This window comes from Pungitius pungitius, chromosome 11 (assembly GCF_949316345.1).
Source record: "Pungitius pungitius chromosome 11, fPunPun2.1, whole genome shotgun sequence".
Lineage (NCBI taxonomy): Eukaryota > Metazoa > Chordata > Actinopteri > Perciformes > Gasterosteidae > Pungitius > Pungitius pungitius.
In genome coordinates this window covers 8,532,715-8,552,949 of record NC_084910.1, presented here as the reverse complement: position 1 = coordinate 8,552,949, position 20,235 = coordinate 8,532,715, and the positions used below count along the sequence as shown (strand labels likewise).

Here is a 20,235-nt window from a genome sequence, read left to right as displayed (position 1 = left end):
TTGCATTAGGACTAAGCGTTCCATAATGAAAGATAATATCTCATATTGATGACTTACTGTTGTGTAATCTTACCATTCAGGACCAGAAGTATTGCCTATGTTTATTTACACATACAAGGGAGTTACAGGCACCACAACACACAAATAGAAAAGCAACCATGTTCCGTTTCTTTGAGTATTTAACGTTTATAACGGTTACTGGACTTAGAAAGTTATATTTCAGGTTCACAACTTGTCTCCTTAAGCTCACTTTGATCCATTTCTGTTCATAAAATATATAAACAATATGCAAACTATAAAAGTATCACAATACTTGTATGACTTTAGTGAACCTCCAAAGTGTGAAAATTGAGGAATAAAGGGTGACTTTCCACAAATGACTACGGTCAGATGCGGACAGACGAGCTGTTAACAGGTAGTGTGAGCTGGTAGGTCACTGAGGTCACGTAACTCTCTCATCTCATCTTCTACCACCTATCACAAACACACACCCAGTGTTGGGAAAGTTCACTTTCTACATGAACTAGTTCAAAGTTCAGTTCACAAATTTTAAAATGAACTAGTTCAGTTCATAGTTCAAACTTAAAAATGTGAACTAAGTTCACAGTTTAGTTCTAGTTCAGTTCTTTTTTTCCCCATATGTTGCTGCAAGCTATTATTTTTCAAAATGATTGCCACAGCCCAGAACCACAGACAGCAATTATTTAATCAGTTTTAACACTGAAGCTATGCATCAGATTTAATCTTCATATCCAATTTTGAATCCTTATCCAACCAGGGTTCTCATTGAGGGGACAGCATTTCCCCTTTGTTGCTTTAATGTTGCTGTCCATTCACTCCACACTAGCAGCAGCTGCAGCGTTCACCCCTACAGTCAGTGTTGTGCCTGAACGCGTTCATTGAACGATAGTTCATGAACTCGTTCATATTTTGGGCAAACGTGAACTGAACGTACTGTGCCCGATGAACGTTACTGTGAACTCGTTCATTCTGGTGTCTGAACGAGTGACGTGTACTGGTCTTTGCACGCGTTAATTATTCACAAAATATGTGATGATCCTTCTTCGTGGCAAGACTGTCTTGCCACGATAAAGGATCGTTGGACGCAGAAGGGTCCCACCCACCACCACCTGTTCGTCAGGTTGTTCTGACGAACAGCCTGACGACCAGTTTTCTGTTCGGACCTTCCGAACAGCCTTCTGCGTCCAACGATCGTTCTTCGCCGAGGTTTCTTGAAGAAAACCTGCTCCCGACCAGGTGAGGTTCACAGGCTCAGTTACCATAGCGACTCACCCTGAGGTTTAGTTTCCTCCCTTTCTGAAACAGACAACCCAGAGTTTCACTCATCTCAGGGTTAACAAACTCTGAGTTTCCACTTAACCTGCTTCTTGAAACAGACCCCAGGGCCTTGTTCCTCGTACGTGGTTCAACTAAGTCGATCAGATGTCCCATTATCCAGCTCAAATTAACGAGCTGATTGACATCAGGCCATCTTGGTTCCTCGAAGGCGCAAACCGTCTCGTTAGTTTGAACCAAATGTCAGTCATCAGGATAATTGCGCATTTTCTCATGCTGAAAATCATCCGGCTAACTCAGGGCCCTAGAGTAGGCAATCCATTGTTTTGCTGCTGAAAATCATGGCCTCCGATTTAGAGATGCTGATCCTCATCCCAACCAAACTAAATATAATTTTATATATATTATTATTACAATTCAATTGGTGGACATTGAAGTGAATTCCTGTGCTTACATTTTAAAAGGGAATGCTCCCTCTCTGCCCTGTCTCGCCTGTCTCTCCCTCCAGAATAAAATAAAGGACGTTTGTCAATATGCTTCTTGAGTGGACTTGCATTCTCGTGAAACGTCATCAGCTGCAGTACTGTTCAAATTCAAAAATCTACATCTTGCCGAGAAATCAAAATGCCCGGATGTGACCCAGATCGCCTTTCATCCCCAGCAACAGGCAACAATTTTATTCAAAATAGTCAAACTTGATTAAGAAACTACTATTAAGTTACGGAATGTCATTCTGTTTATGGAAATGTTTATTGTCAGTGATCACTTCATCACTTGCTGATGTATTTTGACACTTTTGATGATTATTCCGGATCCATTTTGTTATCGTGGATGATGGCATCCTTGAACACGTTCCAGTCTGCCTTCAAAACTGTCCTGTAGAGCAGATATAGCGCCATCTAGTGGCTGAGTGATGCTAAATGACAAAAAGGGTGTTCTAGACAGTAAAGTAATTACAATCAATCACTCATGTTACTATTACTAATTGTGATAGTATATGTGAGATTGTCCAATTCCAAACAGTGTGGTGATGCCAAAGCAGCCTGTTAGCAAGCTTCTGTACCGGTCCTACTGTCAGATAACCTGCAACATTACACATGGACCAACTTGCAATCTTAATTTAATCAAAGCGAGTGGCTTTTGCTTCATGCCATGGTTTCCTGCCAGATTTAATCAGCACGTTGGATCTATTTTCCACGTTTACTTAGCTAGCTGCTCTGTGCCCATTTGTGGTCTTTTTATTAGTAGGAAAATCCCTACTAATTCAAAAAATATATAAGTGAAATAATAAAAAGTGGTCATGTGAAAAATGTATTTATTGAACTATATTACTTTAATTTTTTTATTAAATCTTTTTCATAGAAAATATACCCCAAGTAAATACAAAATGTATTTTTTTAATGATTTATTTATTAAAGGAAACAAAGCTATCCAAACCTACACAGCCCTATGCAAAAATAAACCACAATTCAACGTAGACCAACAATTTGAAGCTTCAAACAAAAGAAGAAGTTTGGACTTTGTCAAACCAAATGGGCATGCTCATGCCTCCATGGCTCTCCTGTAGTCACAGTTCAAGTTCTAGAAAAATCTTGGAGCGTTTCTAATGTGTGTGGATAACATGCATCATTTTTGGATAGAGTTAGGATATGTTGTGCTGGTCCTAGTCATGTGACTATGGGAGCTAACAGAGTGCAGTCCAACCCTCACACCATTCACTCTAATGTCACTTCTGATGACTAACTTGAAGAAAGCAGACCGTACCTGATTCTGAGTTAGACCGCACAGACATATAAAGGATACCTCTGCATTTAGCAGTCTTATATTTCTCACAATTTCCTTGTTTTTCTATTAGACACACTAATTTGATGTATAGTTTTGACAAAAAGTCCTTTGACAGGATACCCAGAAACTCCCTCCCTCTGTGTCTCTCGCTCTCACACACAACTTGGAGCTATTCAGTCCTCTCAAATCGACTGTCCTTCTGTCCATCTCACTTGTTGTTTGAATCACACCCTTGACCTGGTTCTGGTGTCATAGAACATTTAACAGTCTTTTCTCAAAACACTTTCTTGTCGGATCATTATCCAATAACTTTTGAATTCCTGCTACCGGAATGTGATTCTCTTGGCAAGAGTTTCTACAGTCGATGTTTATCTGATGCCGCTGTCGCCACATTTTTGAAAGATGCAGGAAGGATTTTAAATCCATCCTTGAATGCTCTATGTCCACTAGCTGGGATGCACAAGAGTCCGGGGTCCCTAAAATGCACCTTTGTTTTCATGCTCGGCATCACGGCCGGGCTATCAGTGAATTAGAAACCGATCTCCAACCTTCCCTTTTTCTCTGAAATCTTTGAAAGAGCAGCAAATCAGTTGTCTGACATTCTGGTTGGGTTAATTCCCTCTAAAGAGGTTGTATGTCTGTGTGTCAGCCCTGTTATTGACTGGAGATCAGTCCAGGGTGTAACCGCCTCTCTCCTGATGGTAGCTGCAGACACAGGGAACTTCTGTCCATCTCCCAGTTTATTCATTAAAGCTTAACCTTAACCTAGAGTTTATTATTCAAACAATGATGAAGGTCCTTTACTTTAAATGGCAAAATTGCCACTTATTATGTAGATGCTAAATGATTCCATTCCTGCTATATTCACTGAAGATGTTGATCTCTCTCTACATTTCCCAGGATGTAATGGGTATGTCATGTATGGTAGTTGGACGGTGAGTTTTCCCTATGATAGACTCAGCCTGCCTGGATTCTGATAGGCCCACATGAATCACAGACCCCAACCTAATGATTGACTGTATTTCACCGCTACCGTTCGTATGAAGATGGTTCAGGTTAAGCCTGAGCGTCTAAGGCACAGGAAATGTCCCCTGACTGTTTGACCCTCACAGACCTCTCCCCGACCCTATAGATGGGCATCACTTTCCTCACCACACAAAGCTGAGTTTGTGCTTTTGTTTGCACAAGAAATGTTTGTTTTTCATGGATTCTCCCAATAATAATTGGTATATAAAGGGGCCGTCCCCCAGGAAAAAAAACAGGTCATCCTGTTTCACTGCCGAAGTATTTGCTGTCTGCCTCTCATACCGCCGTTTTCATAATTTATTTTTTGCATCTTTTTTCTTTGAACCTTCCAGAGTACTATGTGTCCAAGTGTGCTGTGTTCAAAGCTGAACGTGACTTAATCATTGGACAGGCAGGCTGGGGGGATTGAAAGTCCCAGGCTCCACGCTGCCATAGAAAGAGAGAAAAAACCATACTTTGTAATGAGCGTGTGAGGAACCCTTCTGGCGGCCTTTGTGCCTCCTTTGAATGAAACACAAAGAGAGCTGGCCTTCCGCTGTGATTACAACACAACCCTTTGTCTTCTGAGCCACCACATGAGGCAGGTAGGCAGGCAGTGAACCACACGGAGACGGGATCACGATTCGGCCAATGGCTTTCATTGGAAGGCACACCCACACACTCTACGCGGTTAGACTGTAGAATGTCCTTTCTGTCAGAAGCCTCTCTGCTGATGGGAATCAGTGCATTGCTGGCTGCTGATGTCACGGTTAGAGAACCGCTCTCTGATTCTTTGTTATTTTGTGCCGCCAGCTGCAGCTGAGTAACCAAAATCTCCAAATGGCTTTCCTCCCCAGAGACAGCACACCCACTCGCTGTGAGAGTCTGCTACAGAGTGCACTCAGGACAGGAGCGGGAGATATTCAGCAGGACTTCACCCGCCTCTCGGCAGACATGGTTCAATGAGTATCCATGATATTCATGATCCGGCCTCAGGATTGACCAGACCAGGGCATTCACTTTTTAGCAAACTGGGTTGAGTTGGTTAGGTGGCAAACTTTGAGTCTCTATTTGATCAAATGTTTTTGTTTTTTCACACTGGAGAACATTTAGTATTTCTGATGGTTTGGCTGCGTTGGCAATAATCTCATATGATCTAACATCAAAGCTGTCTGGATTAGCCAATAGGCAGGAAAATAGCGCAATGGGAAAAAAATAATGTTTTCTCCCTGTTTTAATTTTGTGCTGTTGTAAACTCCTTTTGATCAAATACTATGCTGGAAGTCATCAAACAAACATGACTATCCACTTTGTCCCAGAGAGGACAGGACACGTTGCAGCAGTCCCATTAAATATCAGAAAGAACACACAGACCACCAAATTCCCTTGAAACTTAAATAATTTATTCACCACCACAACAACGATAGCAGAGTGGGTCACAATAACATCATCATCAAAACAACAATTACACATAAAAAATAACAACTCTAATGTGACAAAGGTGATGCTTTGCTCTCTTTTTTGCTGCTACTCAGCAAGTCCACTGGCAATAATCGGGGTCAGGTGACCTATATTGGCACTCCTCATTGGATAACACAAAACTACGGCATTTGGAATAGTACCATTAAAACCACTTTGTTTTAAGAATGACAGTTTTGTCAAGTGTGGGATATCTATATCTATATAGAGCCTCTAATTGTGCAAAACCATGTGTGTTTGTAGGATAAAGGGGATAATCCTGATTCATTACATTATCCTTTTGTTCCCAGTGGCTCCCTCGAGTAACCATCTGTTTTCCACCACAATCAAAAGACATGCAGATCACATTCATTTGACAACACGTTTGAATGTGAGCATGAACAGTGCATGTGGGGAAAGTTGAAATATTCCCTCTGTAATGTAACAGAGGACATAACCAGGAGACAGGTGTACTGGTCCCACAGGTCTCACAGAACACTGTACTGGGCATACAGTGGGATCAGGGGGCTTGCTTTCAACATGTGAGTTTTTAATTAATCAAAACTTTATTTTTTTATTTTTTGTCCAGGGACGAAGAGACAGGTTAGATAAAGTGTTGGTTTGTTTCCAAGATATTGTAACAGCTTTTTGGGACATCAAATGGAAAGTGTGCAAACCTGAAACATCCCCAATATTCCCTCATTGCACAGGAAAACTGTGTGCACCCTACAATAGTAAAGCAGGTCAGAGTGTAAACTTCATACAAGGTAAAAGCACCCATCTTTAAAAAGAAAAGAAGCTAATGATCAATCATCTGTAAGGCAATGTCATCTATAGCGGAATCCTTCAATTCTTTCCCATTCACCAAACTATGTCCAAGGATAAATTTCTATTTATAAGTCAACAAGTCAGACCTTTTATTTAGACTAACCACTAAGATATACAATGGACCTACATACAGACACACATTTCTAGTATTATAGTTGAATGTGGGACAATTTGTATGCAGGTCCCTTTCAATATTGAAAAATATGAATTCAAATTTACTTAACGTCACTTCAAAGTGGACCTCTCACTTCTAACTCTACCCTGTCCTCTAAATGGAGTACTGCAATGGGTCCCTTAGAAGTACGCAGTTAGTTGTGTACATCTGAGCGCTTTGGGGTTATTTCAGGTACACAGAGTTAGAATACTACTACATATATATTAACGTCACAATATATTATGCCTTATTATCACTGCTTGGGGCCCTTTCAGTTGGGGCCACACACCGAGTTCTCTGCCATACCAACAGTAAAGTTTGCCCTGGTGTGTTGTCCAAAACCAGAATGCATTGTGGGATGTTTCTGTATGACTACAGCATGTCATGGCAGCTCTGAAGCTGAGCACCAAAGGAAACATTAAGCTGATTGATAATTGACTTCAGTAGACCACCTTTTATTTGAAATGAGCTTTTTTCTGCAACAAGTATTTCCCATGTAATGTTTAAATGGAATAGATTTAACCATAAGTTCATATAAAATGGTATCCAACAAAGGGACGTGGTCTCACTGTGGTTCAGGTGGCTTGTTGCCAGGTTATATTCATTGACAATTACCCCTTATAATTCCAGTGTTTGCCTTACTCTTGTGTCTCGTTTGATAACTGTGGAGAGTGATGCATGTTGGCATTTAGAATGTAGTGTGTGTGTGTGTGTGTGTGTGCAAACATGTGGTCTGTGCAATGCAATATTGAAGTAGGAATTAGTTTGATACCACTGCTTAAAATGTTTTTAATCTGGTGTATCTACGAGTCAAACATGGAACAGTTTCGCTTAGAGACATCTCTAAGTCTCTACATTATTTCATGGTTTTCTGCTGTACATAATTGCGAATGTGGGCGTTTTCCAGCCGTTAAGTTTGGGTGCATGGCCACATAAGAAGACTATCATTAACACTGAGCAGGCACTTTACTGAGAGAAGAAGGCTTAATAGGTACAGACGCTGTTTGAAAGCCAAACATTAAGAACCAACTACATTATGCAAATCTTTGCACACATATGAGGCAGTGTGTCAACCAACCAGTTACTGTAATGCAACACTGTCCTTTCTGTACTCCGCACTCCATCAAGTTCCCTGTATGACCACATTGTCACTGTATGTTGTGCTTGCACACAGTGCATGTAAGACAAAGTAGTTTCACTGTGTGTGTGTGTGTGTGTGAGGGAGGAAGATAGTGTTTGTGCTGGCTTTAAGAGTCTAGCTGCACTTGCAGGACTTGACCTTCATGCTGGAGAGCTGCTCTATTTTGGGGGTCTTGCCGATGTAGTAGAGGATGGTGAGAGGCTCCAGGTCCTGGGAAACGCAGCAGGGTGATGCTGATGCTTCAGGGTTGATGGTGTTGTACAGGCCTAACACCTGAAACACAAGCATTATAGCAATTACCTTTAAATACAATATGCAATTCAGTAGGAGCCTGTTCGTTGTACAGTACCCTGGCGTGCTGGGTGTCTGCGCTCCACAGATAGGGACAGGCTCCGGCACAGAAGTTGGCCTCGTAGCCCTTTGGTTCGTGGATCCACCTCCAGCCAAGGTCTTTCTTAAAATCGATGTAGAGTGACCGTAGGCAGCAGTTGTCCTGAACGTTTCTGGGGAGAGGTAAAGGTAGTGCAGTAAAAACGGATTTCCCGCTTCAGTCTGGCTTTGGTGTATAGATTTAGGGTGGATGCAGGACAGGACTAGAGTGCAGGAAAGGTACTTCAAAGCTTTGCCTGTGGCCTCTTTCAGTGTTCTGCAGAGAGCCCAGCAGAAGGCTTAATTGATGGTCCATCCTGATTGGGTGCACGTTTAGAAAAAAAAGCTTTGGATGACATCACCCAGGAGCTTGTGCAAGGAGGAGGCATTTGATGTTCTGGCTTCTTCACCCAGAAGCGTTATCAGACCTTCTTGCTCCCCAAAGGAGTCCCTTTTCAGCTGAATTTAGTCTGTACTTACAGGTTGTATTCTATGATTTTTCTGTATGTTAGTTTGTCCACTAATTTCCACCAGTGATGTTCACCTCGAATATGCTGGGTGATCATCATTTGATTCTTGCAGACTATAAATGTTGTAATGAAGATCACTGTCCCTTACAGGGCTGCTAAGGCATAGAGGAACTTCCGTAATATGGCTTTCAATTGAGAGCCTTATGCCCTTGTTGGATGAGTCATTGGTCTACTTTCAATGCAATTGATGGAGAACACAGAGAACTCAAAGCAGAAAGAGTCTTCCAGAAGAGTACCTTGAGCAGTAGGCGGCGTCGAGGGCTCTCTTGGATCGATGGGTCGTGGGCTGGGACTGGGACTCCACCCGGTATGAAGGAAGCAGCATGAGGAGAAGATGTGGAGCCCGAGTGCTTTGTCGGCGCTTAAGGTCAATGCCGTGACTGTAGCTGTCATCAATACCTGGAAAGTATCAATGCTGCAAGTCAATATGTGAAATGATACCTGCAAGCCGCTGTCCTTTCCCCCACCCACAAGGCGTGTCATGCATTATAATAAGTGGATATTATATAAAAAGGATGCTCTAATTAGATAAAGAGTATCCACCCTGGAGTCTAGTCACTAGTCTAGTCACTAGTGGCAGTCATTGAATGGCGTCCCGTTGAATCAAGCAGGGGTCAAATTCAGATTGGTACTTTAATGAAAGATGCCATGGAGACATGGAGACAAAGGACAAGAGACACACATGCTTAAATACACAGGGGAGATGCAGGTGATCCGACACAGGTGGAAACCATTAGGGACACAGCAGACAAGGCGGGAAGTGGAGCTAACCCAGACGAGAGGCAGGAAACAACAAACCCCCCCTCAAGGGACGGAAACCCAGACGGCCCTAAATGGTTCTGCGTCTGCGTCGATGGACTCGTTTAATTTATGGTTCTAAAAGGTTTGCGCGTGTTGCAAAGCAATTCACCTCCAGAACACCAGGTGGAGTAACGTTTTTTGTTGAAGACGACCTAGAGAGTGACGTCTTTGTGTGTGGAAGTGGTTGGTTTGTTTATTTATTTTTTATGTGTGGGCCCAACCACGATAGGGAGGCATAACATAACACTGCTGCTTTTCATCATCGACACATTTGTCTCGTATTTTCCTGCACAACTTTGTACACCCCTTGATCGGCAAACCCACGTTTGCCGAGATCTTCGTCCATGGACGTCCTTGTAGTCCGCCAATAACGGGTTGTATCAGTGGTCAGATTTCCGTATTTCTTCAGACAAAAGGTCTTCAATGTGATTCATTCTTTCTTCAAAAGTCTTCCTTTTAAAAATGGCGGTATTATGAAACCAGAAATGTGAGACTCCTGAAAGGATGTAGTTAGCAGACCAATCACAGCCTTGCGGGCTGCGTGAGGCTTGCGTAGCTTTCGGCGCTAGTCTAGAAAAACACACGCACACGCAAGGATGCAAGAGGGGGATAAAAAAGCATGCAAGGGGCTGCTGCATGTGCGTATCCGGCCGGGGAATCTCTGGTGGGAGCCGGGCACAGGGGCAATATTTACCCACAGAGTAAGATAGCTTTCTTTGACCAATATTGAAAGATCATTCGGAAACCACAGGAAGCAAAAATGTGCCTAACCTGAAGAAAATCATTAAAGAGTGGACCAAAAGAGTGGATAAGCTATACCCGTGGTTTGTTTCACTAACAATAGTTGTACAAAATACTTCTTCCTGTGATGTGTTTGCTATTCTAAAAGTGGGGGATCACAATTATTATTTATTATTTCAAACATGTGTAGAGAGAAAGAAAGACTTACTTTCTGTTCCCTATCAGGGAACTCGAGCTGCGTAAAGACGGTGTGGGAACGCCCCTGCGTGACCGCGTCATGAAGCACGGGTGAAAATTAACCAATGGCGAGCTGGTACGACGCCGGACCAGGGCGCTATAAAGTGACCCGAAGGGCAGGACCATTCATCTCTGTGCCTTCATCTAGTGCGTGTGAAGTTTTCCACTTAGATAGAAATGGCTGAGCGGTTTGTCCAGTGTGTTCCCCCTTGCACCCGATTTATTACGGGCAGAGACTCACACGACCTGTGTGTTGTCTGCTTAGGCATGGAGCACGCCCAGTTAGCCCTTGAGGGGGCTAGCTGTGCAGACTGTGAGCATTTGCCGTGGCAATCTCGCGTCTCTCGTCGAGCTCTCTTCAATCAGGTCGGTTCGACGAGGCGTGCTCCCCGCGGCTCCGCTTCGGCTCGTGCCGAGGTGGAGCCCCGGTTGCCTTCCTGGGGATCACAAATGGATCTCACGGAGGATTCTGGGACGGCTGACGTCTTTTCCCGACCCTTCACCATGGGATCCAGGCGGGATCCTTGGAGGTGCCATTGGGGCTGTGGCGGATAAACTCAGCGCCGAGAGGGGGTAGGCGGAGGCGCTCGATTCTTTCGTTCCCCGGCGACGCCGCGTCTGCGGCCGTCGACGAGCTCTCACCACCTGCTGCAGCAGGAGAGCGTCGCGCTGCGCGCACCCCCCGCCGAGGCCGGGCCGCAGCACGCGGAGAGGACTTCGTCCAATAGGCCCTGACACCATAGAGGTCAGGGCCCGGAGAGTGACCCCCACCTCGGGGAGTCGGTCCGTTGTCCCCGCCGCCGCTTCGGGGCACGGGCGGGTCCAGCGAGCGTGGGCCCGAGGGCCGTTCGCCCCCTCTAAGGAGGGTGCCGGCACTACTACATCAGCGCTTCCCTGCCAGTACGTTGTTACAGGGCGCGGTGTCTGTAGACCCGGGGACTTCCAGGAGCCCCTGAGAAACTTTTTGGGTGAGTGGCGAGCCCTCCCCAACGTATCTCAATGGGTCCTGCACACAATCGATGTCGGCTACGCCATCCAGTTTAGGTGGCGGCCGCCTCGATTTCGGGGCGTAGTACCCACGGTGGTAGACCCCCAGCAGGCTCTGGTGTTGGAACAAGAAGTGCAGACACTGCTGCGAAAGGGAGCCGTAGAACGAGTTCTCCCCCCAGACAGAGAGTCAGGCTATCATAGCCGGTACTTCAGAGAAAGAAGGATGGGGGTTTGCGTCCGATTCTGGATCTCCGCCGTTTGAACCGCGCTGTTGCGAAGTTGAGTTTCAAAATACTCACTCTCAAACAGATCGCGGCACAAATCAGGTCCGAGGACTGGTTTGTCACGGTGGATCTCCAGGACGCTTACTTTCATATTCCCATCCTCCTTCGACACAGGAAGTTCCTGAGGTTCGCTTTTGGGGATAAAGCTTACCAACACAAGGTCCTTCCTTTTGGCGTAGCCCTCTCGCCCTGTACGTTCACAAAATGCGTGGATGCAGCTCTGGCGCCATTGCGTCTCCAGGGCATCCGTATTTTGAACTACTTGGACGACTGGTTGATTTTAGCGCCCTCCGAGCGCCTGGCGGCCCAACACCGTGATGTTGTGCTCGCTCATATCAACCGTCTGGGGCTGAGACTCAACACCAGGAAAAGCGTGCTGTCCCCAGCACGTAGGACCACTTTCCTGGGCGTAATTTGGGATTCGACCACGATGCGGGCACACCTGTCTCCGGCTCGGGTAGTTTCGATCCTCTGTGCTGTTCAGCAGGCTAGGCTAGGCCAGCCACTCACTGTGAAGTTTCAGAGACTGTCGCCTGGCAGCGGCATCCAATGTGATCCCTCGCGGCCTGTTACACTTGAGACCGTTGCAGTGGTGGCTCAAGACCAAGGGATTCTCCCCAAAGGGGGACCAGCACCGCCTGATCAAAGTCACTCGGCGCTGCCTGAGGGCCTTGGTCATATGGAGGCACCCTGGGTTTCTAGCCCAAGGGCCCGTTTTAGGGGCGATCTGTCGCCGGGTCATCCTCACGACAGACGCTTCCCTCACGGGCTGGGGTGCGATCATGAGTGGTCACTCAGCCTCGGGGCTGTGGCAGCATCATATCCGGTCCTGGCACATAAACCAGCTGGAAATGCTGGCAGTGTTTCAGGCGCTGAAACACTTCCGCCCAGCCCTGACGGACCAGCATATGCTTGTCCGGACAGACAACACATCAGTGGTCTTTTATATCGACCATCAGGGAGGTCTGTGCTCTCGGCCGCTGAACAAGCTAGCCAAGCTAGACACCCTGTCGAGGCAGGGGCCGAGGCCCGGGGACTGGAGACTCCACCCAGAGGCGGTGGAGTTCCTTTGGGGTCACTTCGGCCGCGCCGATGTGGACTTATTTGCCTTCGCAGAGACAACTCATTGTCCTCGGTGGTTCTCCCTCACCCACCACGCCCCTCTCGGCTTGAATGCTTTGGGACAGGCATGGCCAAAAAGCATGCGCCTGTACGCTTTCCCCCCGGTTGCTCTGCTCCCAGGGGTTCTGGATAGGGTCCATCAGGACGGCGTCAGCCTACTGTTAGTAGCCCCGCTCTGGCCGGCCCGCGTATGGTTTGCGGACCCAATATCGCTTCTCGCAGGCCCCCCGGTGGAGATCCCCATCAGGTCGGACCTACTGTCTCAGGCGTCGGGGTCCATAGTTCACCCCCGCCCTGAGCTTAGGAAGCTATGGGCGTGGCCCTTGAAAGGGCCCGCCTTTGAAGGTCCGGTCGCTCGACTGAGGTCGTAGAGACCACCCCTTACTCCAGAGCCCCGCCACTAGGAGGGCGTATGCTGGTAGATGGTGCCACCTGCTGTCGGAACAACTGCGGACCCAGTTAACTGCCCGGTCGGTTCAGTACTGGAAGTCCTGCTATGTTTCCACAGGTCTTCCCGTCTGCCTTTGGGGCATCTCTCTTCCTTTGTGGCACCCTGTCCTCCATTCCTGACGTCGGACCAGGCGTATAACAGAGCCGCAGCAAGTGAATGGTTATTGCCATGACACTTGCTTATGAATCGGCCGGTCAGCCTGCATCTCGGCTGTCCGGGCCTATTCTATCGGGGTATGGCGGCTGCAGAAGCCCTCCTGTCGGGGACTGACCCTCGCCTAGATCACAGGGGCTCTCGTCGAGTGTGCGTTTTGTGTTGCCCAAACTTCACACCACGGTGACCTGCTCGTATGGTGAGTGGGTATAAGTGTTCCCACAGCGTCTTTACGCAGCTCGAGTTCCCTGATAGGGAACGTCTCTCAGTTACGTATGTAACCTTCGTTCCCTGAAGGGAACGAGACGCTGCGTAAACGTTCTGCCATACTCCCGGCCTGCCCGTGGCACTCGATTTGGCCTTTCAGAGATGAATGGTCCTACCCTTCGGCTCCCTTCATAGCGCCCTGGTCCGGCGTCCCCGCTATGACGTACCAGCTCACCATTGGTTAATTTTCACACGTGCTTCATGACGCGGTCACGCAGGGGCGTTCCCACAGCGTCTTTACGCAGCGTCTCGTTCCCTTCAGGGAACGAAGGTTACATACGTAACGTAACGACGTTAATGAGCCTCAGAAAATTGAAGACCGTTTAACTGGTTATGATGCAAAATCAATGTAATACTCATGACTATTTGACCTACGTAAGTAAAGGAAATTCAGAAATGGTTGCTATCGGGTTTTTTCAGGGGATTAGTTATTATAAATACATGAAAGAATTACACCAGACTTGTCCTTGAGCATGCCATAGGAGTGTTTTGAATCAAATAACCTGCAAACCGTGCCTCCAGCTCCTCACTCTTGTTGGGAATGATGTAGTTATTTGATGGTACAAACGTGCAGCACGGGCAATGTAGGCTGATCTTGAATCCACTGTTTCTGTCTGTGGAGAAACAACAACAATGGAACATTGGAACATAAATGATAAGAAGCAGGGACTGCACACTGTTATGACCTCACCTCTGTGGTTTAGCCATTCATTCACTGCCTCTGTCACATCAAAGGAGAGCCACTCGCCCTCAGTCTGGGTTCGTACCACCTTGCTGTCTATATATCGCTGTGTTGGCGATGTCAGGTCTCTGTATCCTAAGATCTGTGAACAAAACAGACGCATGAAAGAAAAACTTGTCAAGCAGAAATTACGTTTGAGAGAATTAAACCAAAAAAGTATTGATTTCTTTTGAATAATCTTAGTGGTTAAAGAGAATTACCCAGACATCTATGCACCACGTCCTCTCAAACAAATCAGAACAAATTCTGATTGATAACAAAATGGGTCATCTTTAAATATGGATACTTCAATTACTCCTGAACTATTTTCCAGGGTTACGGTTTAAACAACTTAATATGTTCCGATTTGTCGACGTGGTGAAGATATAAAACTGTTGCTAGGAGACATGGTGAAAATGCCTGTACAACTATGTGTACCAATGGATTTAGTAGATGTTAAGATGAGTGACCACATGTTGGTGGTTGTAAAGTCACAAGGATCTTTCTCTGGGGCCCATGCATGTCTGTTCCATATTTATCGGATATCTCATCATTGTAAGTGTTAAACTAAAATGTCATTTTTTTCTTGTCCTTTCAATTGATTACTTCCTATATAGGTTGTCCTTATTTCATGCTACTTAGTGTTCCTATGGCCACGAAGCAATAAGGTCATTTAGTGCCCGGTGTACCCTTTGATGTGAGTCCATGCTTCAGCCAATGCATACGCAGCAGTCATACGATAATGCATCAACATAGGAGACATAAAGGCAGCCACAGAAGCTTTGGAGGACAGCCTGCTCCTTTCTCTGTGATTGATTGGGCAGGTCTGGGACGAGCAGCGAGAGTGTAACCAGATGCTGTCCAAAACTCTGTTATTCTGTCTTTCAGAACCATGTTTATGTTGGCTCATATCTCCCTAATGTCTAAAACCAGCCGTGTTGCTTTCATTGAGATCTCCTGTGAGGACTGGTGTAGACACTAGAGCTTAGACTTACGGTTAATAAAGGATAGAATCAAAGCTTTACCACTTTGGCTGACTCTCAATGTATAACCCCCAATGTGCTTTAAAAACCTTTTGCATTTTGTCATTTGCATGCTTTTTCTGGTCATACATAGATTTCAACAGAACTAAGAATATCCAAACCTGTAACCGAACATATGGCTACAATGTGTGAATGTTTCTGATGGTCAAGTGTTGCTGTGTACGGTAGTTCCTCCTATCAGTGTATCAATTGGTAAATATTGACTTGTGTTTTAAGCTTTGAGTGGTTGGAAGACGAAATCAAAGTACAATTAGGTTTGTAGGAATCTTTGCTGTATTGAGGATCGGGGTTATGGGATTTCTGGTGGAGTGGGAGAGCAGAGTAGTCAACAGGTAGTTTGTGTCTCTTACTGTAAACCAAAGAGGCCATGAAACAAAGGTAATGGCAAACAGCAGTAGAGGATTACCACCTTTGGGGGAGATATGAAAAAAAGATGAATATGAAAAAAACAAAACCTGAAGACTGAAACAGTAATCAATCAGAGAGCTCTGACATAGCCAATAAGAAACAACTTCATGCAGGTGTTAAGAGAGGAATTACAAACATCCAGGGAGACAGTGCTGGGGCAGTTAAAAGCTGAGATTGCAACATCTTTAAAAGAAATCAAAACAGACATGTTCTTTCTGTCAAAAACAAAAGTTGATGTACGCGCTATACACAAAGAGCAATTGATTTAGCACAGGAAGAAGCAGCTAGCGACTGAAGGTATGGGAAATGTAGGAGCCAAATGTGTAGTTTGCATGTTCAGTTGTGTCAGATGTGTATGTGTCTTGCTCCGCTGTTGTGGGGATGGTTGCCATGGATTTGCGTGTTGAGGCGCACGCGGGTTGTGGACTGGCATCGCAGTTATAAGGAATAACGGACGTTTGACAGCAGTTAGTAGGGACAGTGCCGGAGCGGAGCCGGACAGTTTTTTGACCGTGTTATTTTGAATTCTGTATAGTGGAACAGCAAACTTTGGACATTTAAAAAAGGAAACTCGATTTCAATAACGCAACAAGTCGGTGTGAGGTATGTGACCAGATTACAGAAACACGTCAACTCAACGTTTACGCTCCGCTACTATTTTCGGAGCCTACAGGAAAGTCACTGAGTGGGTTTCTTCTAGTCTAGCTTTAATACCCAACCTTGACACGCACAACCATGTTCTGTAACGGGATTACCAAATTTCAAACTTTCTTTTGGATGTAACACAGAAAAAGTGTTGCTCGCTGTCTTCTCTTTCGGCTATTTTACTCTCAACCCTGGTCCTGTACATCATGCAAAAATAGCAATGCAATTTATGTCTTTCGGTTATTCTCACAATAGCAAAGTCATCAGGTGGACTGCACTGGATTCCCTGGCGGGCACCCATGGGGGGTCAGGGCCTCGAGTCTGACACCCATGGTGTAGAAGAACTCCTGAAGTGGTTTGCTCACAATAACTTCAAGATTTTCAGCAAGTACAAATACATTAGATGTATAGAAAAATAAAGTGTCTCTGCAAGTAAGGATGTATACATTGAGACCCTATAGGTTTACAATGACCTAAGCTTTTAAGGCCTCAATGAACTTCATACAGGAAATGGGGTCAAATTAAATGAACTTCATGTCATGTTTTATGTCTTATGTGGCTTCTATCTATAAAGCAGAAAAGTTATCCATTTATTTAGTTATGACATTAAAGTATACATCTTTTCTTGCCTGAATAAATCCCAAAAGTATCTGTTGGGAGCTCCTAATATCAAACCAGTGGAACATGTGGGTACCTGGTAGAGTTCTATGCGCTGCTCAGAAACTCGGGCCCCATGGTTCTGAAGACGGAAGATCCGAAGTTCAGCTTTCACCAGGTTGGAAGCGTTTTTTTCCAAGGAGGACACATCAAACGTCAACCGCCTGAAGTATGGGTTGAAGTGTGTAGCAGAAATGACATCTACAAAAAAGGACAAAAAACAGATGATTCGGGATATTGGTGTGGATTTATCCATTGGTACCAAGTCATGTTAGCTTGTTGTATAGGAAGCCCAATAACCCATTTTTCAAATGTAGGCGAGGGATGACCAGCACAGCCAGACCCACAGGGCTCCCACAGTCTCAAGATATATATATATACTGTATATACGCAGTCTACACACCAAATGCAAAAAAGAAGACACATTGCATCCGATTAATTCCAATTAACATTCATCTGTTATACTATGATTTTCCTGATATTTTCCTAGTTGCATCTTACAGCAATAGTAAGAAAGTTCTCATTGTTTAAAAGTGTCAGTCAGGAGAAGGTTACAAAAGAATGAGATATAAACACAGTGAAGACCGTCATCATCAATTGGAGGAAATATGGCACAAAAAAGACAACTTGACGTCCCTTCAATATTGATGAAATGATGAGAAGGAAACATTCAAGAGGCCTACAGCAACATGAAAGGAGCTGCAGGTATTACTGCCAAGTACTGGCTGTGTACTACTTGTGACAACAATCTCCCATATCCTTCGTAGGTTTAGGCTACAGGGCAGAGGGGCAAGCAGCAGCCCTTTCTTACAAAACTGTCAGGCTTGTTAGAAACATGAAGAGGACTTTCCCCTTTCAGCACAACATGGACCCAAAGCACATGAGTAGGGTATCACTAAAGTTGGAAAGTTGTTCTTAGATCCACCGGTTCCTGGGACATGATCAAGTCACATATTCATACAACGTACATGTGAGCCCTATGAAGTTAGTCTCGAGCATCGGAAAATGCTTCACCACATCATTTGGTCGGTCAAAAATAATCCAACCTCAGTAATAGAGGGTTAAACATTTCACAACCAATATGAATAGAATCCTCGCTGGAGACCTACCTAAGTGTAATGACTCCCTAAGGGCTTCTATAAAGATCTGTTTGAATGCTTTTGGAAACCAGGCCAATGTGATCCTGACACTCACAGCGTCACGCACTCCTCGAGTACGTTGTTTAAGGAGAGTACACATGGACCGGCAGCAGTGGACAGATAAACAGTCTGTAGAAATATTTGGAACATTTTCTCTGAATGAAGCCGTAATGAATGAGTATTCAGAGATAGAGACGAACAGTGAAAAAACATTTACTCCAAAGCTTTCCTCATATTGCTCTCAACAGGCATAAGTCCTACTGTTTAAAACTGCAGGAAGCAACGTTTCCATTGAAGTAAATAGACACAACTATTGACCACATGAGCAGAAAACTGTTGAGTAGAAAAAAACATGTAACAAACCACACAAAGACAGCCCTAACCGTGTAAACAGTCCCACGCCATGGAAGAGACGGATTTGTAGATTTATTTACATCTTGTAGCATCCTGAGTTAGCCTTTAGTAGGAGAAAGGAACCTTTCTGGGTACTAAATCGTGCAGGCTGGCTTTTCTGTATTCTAGATTTTAAAAACTTTGGCTAGATAAATGCTGAAACATTGACATAAAAAGCTAGCCAGAATTCAACCACTTAAGCTAGTCATACCACTTTTAGGTTTTAGCCTACAGTATTCATGACAGGCTGCCATCAATGATGATGTCTGAGATCTTTTTCATTTGAAGAAGTGGATTAATGCCGATTGATGGACTTTTAAAAGAGTAAGTGCAGCGGTATCGTGTGTGAGACCATAGCATATCATTCAATCAATTTCTGTTTGTCACCATGTTTTACATGTTAACGAGCTCTTTTTCTTAGCTCGCTGGTAAAAGTGACCCCATTAACAAAGTTGAAGTATCTAGTGACTAGACAGAAACATACTGCAGCAAAAGAATGAAGCCTCAGTCCGCTTCAACTTGTCAGTGTTTGTCAAAGCCGCCTCCCAGGAGCATGGAAGCCCCCTGTGAAATACCTCATCTCCTGTCCTCTTTCAACAAGAATTCATCCCTTAATGCATGAAACTTCCATCAGGCACAACGGTTTAAACCTTGTTACACCACTAAGAGCACATTTTCCTTTTGTGGAGATGTTGCAAGACCTCTGCACCCCCCAGGAGTTTTGCAGTTGGAGTAACCCCATATCTTCTGAAGACAAAGAAGTATTTCTCAGACCCATTTCCCTTAACTGCTCAGAACACATTTAGCCAGAGGGTCCGATCTGTAGGGGCCCCGGTCTGACCGAGAAGAAAGTACTGCAGATCAAAGAAAATGTGTTTTAAATTGTTGGCTTTCATAGTATATTGGAGTATTTCCCCTGTCTCAACCCAAGAGGACCTCTAGTCCAGTGATTTAATCATGGCTCTGATGATGACAGTGTTCTTCCTCTTTTTCGCATTCATAGTGCAATGTCTCATTCAATGTCTGGCCTTTAACTTCTGTTTCACCGGCACTACAGACGGCCTTGAGTCCAGGGTGGCACGGTGCTTCTTCCAGGTCTGTATTGAGCTGATGGAGGTGGCTATTGTTAGCCCTACTGGAAACAAAAGCTACATAGAATAATTCAAGCTCCTCTCTTGGACACAAGTGCTTCTAGACCAGTGCTTCTGTTACACACACACACACACTGCGACCGGCTCCGTTCAGGTGTTTTATTCTGCAACGATAACACAGACAGCGCACTCAAAATCAGAAACGACAACCTGTTGTACTTCCGACTTTAGCCGGAGTCACTTGCTCTGTAAGTGTTACAGATGAACATTCCAAACCCGATATCGGCGACGCAAACACTTAGCGCGGGAAAACTTGCTAGCTACTCTCGTTGTTGGTCGCCGACATGCTACATTTAAATACAAGACATTAAAACATGTAACCACCAAAAACGGGCGAACTTAACATACATAAACATTTGCGAACAGGCTTACATATATATTTGCTTACCTGCAATGATAACACAGACAGCGCACTCAAAATCAGAAACGACAACCTGTTGTACTTCCGACTTTAGCCGGAGTCACT

At 45.0% G+C, this 20,235-nt stretch overlaps 1 protein-coding gene across 1 annotated transcript in view; it reads right to left on the bottom strand.

Annotated features, from left to right (window-relative positions):
• Positions 1-5,467: 5,467 nt before the first annotated feature.
• The window catches only part of tgfb2 (transforming growth factor, beta 2), a 31,374-nt gene continuing 16,606 nt past the window's right edge, over positions 5,468-20,235 (bottom strand). Inside the window, exons 2-7 of the mRNA XM_037454526.2 lie at positions 17,124-17,287; positions 14,304-14,436; positions 14,116-14,226; positions 8,803-8,965; positions 8,017-8,170; positions 5,468-7,940 (exon numbers count right to left, since the gene is read on the bottom strand). Coding sequence (XP_037310423.1) covers positions 7,782-7,940; positions 8,017-8,170; positions 8,803-8,965; positions 14,116-14,226; positions 14,304-14,436; positions 17,124-17,287 — 884 coding nt within the window. The 3' untranslated portion in view covers positions 5,468-7,781. The remainder of the gene's footprint in view (positions 7,941-8,016; positions 8,171-8,802; positions 8,966-14,115; positions 14,227-14,303; positions 14,437-17,123; positions 17,288-20,235) is intronic.